Source organism: Sinocyclocheilus rhinocerous, unplaced genomic scaffold, assembly GCF_001515625.1.
Source record: "Sinocyclocheilus rhinocerous isolate Xijiao unplaced genomic scaffold, SAMN03320098_v1.1 C36783764, whole genome shotgun sequence".
Classification (NCBI taxonomy): domain Eukaryota; kingdom Metazoa; phylum Chordata; class Actinopteri; order Cypriniformes; family Cyprinidae; genus Sinocyclocheilus; species Sinocyclocheilus rhinocerous.
The window spans coordinates 1-1,770 of record NW_015785892.1 but is presented as its reverse complement, the minus strand read 5'-3'; the positions used below and the strand labels follow the sequence as shown (position 1 = coordinate 1,770).

Here is a 1,770-nt window from a genome sequence, read left to right as displayed (position 1 = left end):
GTCAGCTTCGCAAAACAATGCGGAAGTGTCCGTGTTGCTGATTACAAACTTCAGTAGAGAACTGACACGTACACAAGGTAACATAAGGTAAAATATAAATTATGTTTGCCTTGTTATAGTTACTTTGCTCATTGCATCGTTCACATTTAGTACAGAAATAATGATACCTGCAGACGCGTTAAATAGACACTGACGATCTGAATTTCATTCATTCATCAGTTCTTTCGCTCGCTCGTTCATTCATTTCCTCATTCTTTTGTTCAGTAGGCCAGCAGTTTGTACATAGTTTGTACTAGCATTTTGTACATAGACAGGTGTAAAATTCTAGTCCTGTTTTAGGGGCATATATTCCCATAAATGCATTACTATAGGACAGAAATGCATATACCAGTAGTATATGGGCTTCTTATGCTGCAATCACTGTGCTAACTGTAGTCAAAACCTCTTGACTTGTGGTGATTTGAAGGTACATTTGAATGAATGTCGTCCCCAGACCAGCTTGGTCAGGTCAAAAGAAAGATGGGTAGGCGGAGGAAGAGGGTTGCAATAGGTGATGGAGTACCTAACCCAAGAAAGGAGGAAAAAACACCTGCTCCCCCACGCAAGGAGAAAAAGAAGAAAACTGACATTGGGAAGATGTTTATCAATATATCCATCGGTTTGTGTATCTTCAGTCTCATCTGGTTCTTCTATGCCCTTTATATGCGCTCATCCTTGGCCAGGAGGGTTGTGACCTTGCACCCCTCTCAACGGGTCTTGGATGCTAATAGCTCAAGTCCTGCTGTGTCTCCTGAAAGATATTGGGGTACTTATCGGCCCCAGGTGTACTTTGGGATGAAAACAAGAAGTCCCAGATCTGTTGTGACAGGTGGGGTGCTTAATATTCACACTTTATGCATTATATTTTTACTTGTTTTTGTGATGTTATTACAAGCCTGCCTTTTTCTATTGATTTAATTAGGCTTAATGTGGATGCGTCAGTTTGCTGAAATGGATGGAAATCTTAGGCACACTTGTGAGCAAGGGGACCATTTGCTGGGCTACGGATGGCTGATGCATGACGGAGTCTCTTTTGGAGTCCAGGAGGTACATGACCGTGATTTCACCCTGACCACAGAGTTTGTGAAGCGTATGGGTGGAGATCATGGTGGAGACTGGACTTGGAGGATTACTGCAAAACAACATGTAAGTTAAGAGTAATGCTCTTACAGTTTGTGTGTTTAACTGATTTATTACTCTAATATTGTAAAATAAAAGGATATTTAATTCTAACATTGTAGGAGTATTATAGAACAAAGATGTTGGTTGTTTTCAATGCACATAGGCTGGGGATGTCAGGATTCTCACAGTCATGGAAAACCTGGAAATATCAGGAGATTTTAAAATTGAGGAGTAACAAAAAAAAAAAAAAAACTTAAAAATTCACAAAAAAAGGTCATGGATCTTTCCATATTTTTTACTAGGAAATATTCCATTGCAAGAAATTGCTTCTTATTGTGACATCCTCTATAAAAAAAATTATCCAGGAAGCAGAAATGAAAGTTAAAGTTCAAATCTGTCTATGTTTCTGATTGGCAGAGCACTGCTGCTTCAGCTCCTGTGATCTCGCTGATGTTCTACACAGCTACAGATGTTCAAGGGTCCTTGCAGGCTCATGTAGAGGAGAAAAATCGCTTGAGCACTGTGACTGGAACATCTGAGGAGCTTGGCAACTTCAAGATCACATTTGGCAAGCCCACTGCAGGGGAAGGTGCTAGTGGCAAATATGCC

General features: G+C 40.3%; 1 protein-coding gene across 1 annotated transcript; it reads left to right on the top strand.

The window, feature by feature from the left end:
- Positions 1-10: 10 nt before the first annotated feature.
- LOC107736562 (mannosyl-oligosaccharide glucosidase-like) lies at positions 11-1,756 on the top strand (the record flags this gene model as incomplete). The annotated part of the gene is made up of 4 exons (XM_016547949.1): positions 11-77; positions 494-868; positions 962-1,185; positions 1,579-1,756. Coding segments are annotated over exons 2-4 (751 nt in total), but the record flags the coding sequence as incomplete, so codon positions are not given.
- Between the last annotated feature and the right edge of the window lie 14 nt (positions 1,757-1,770).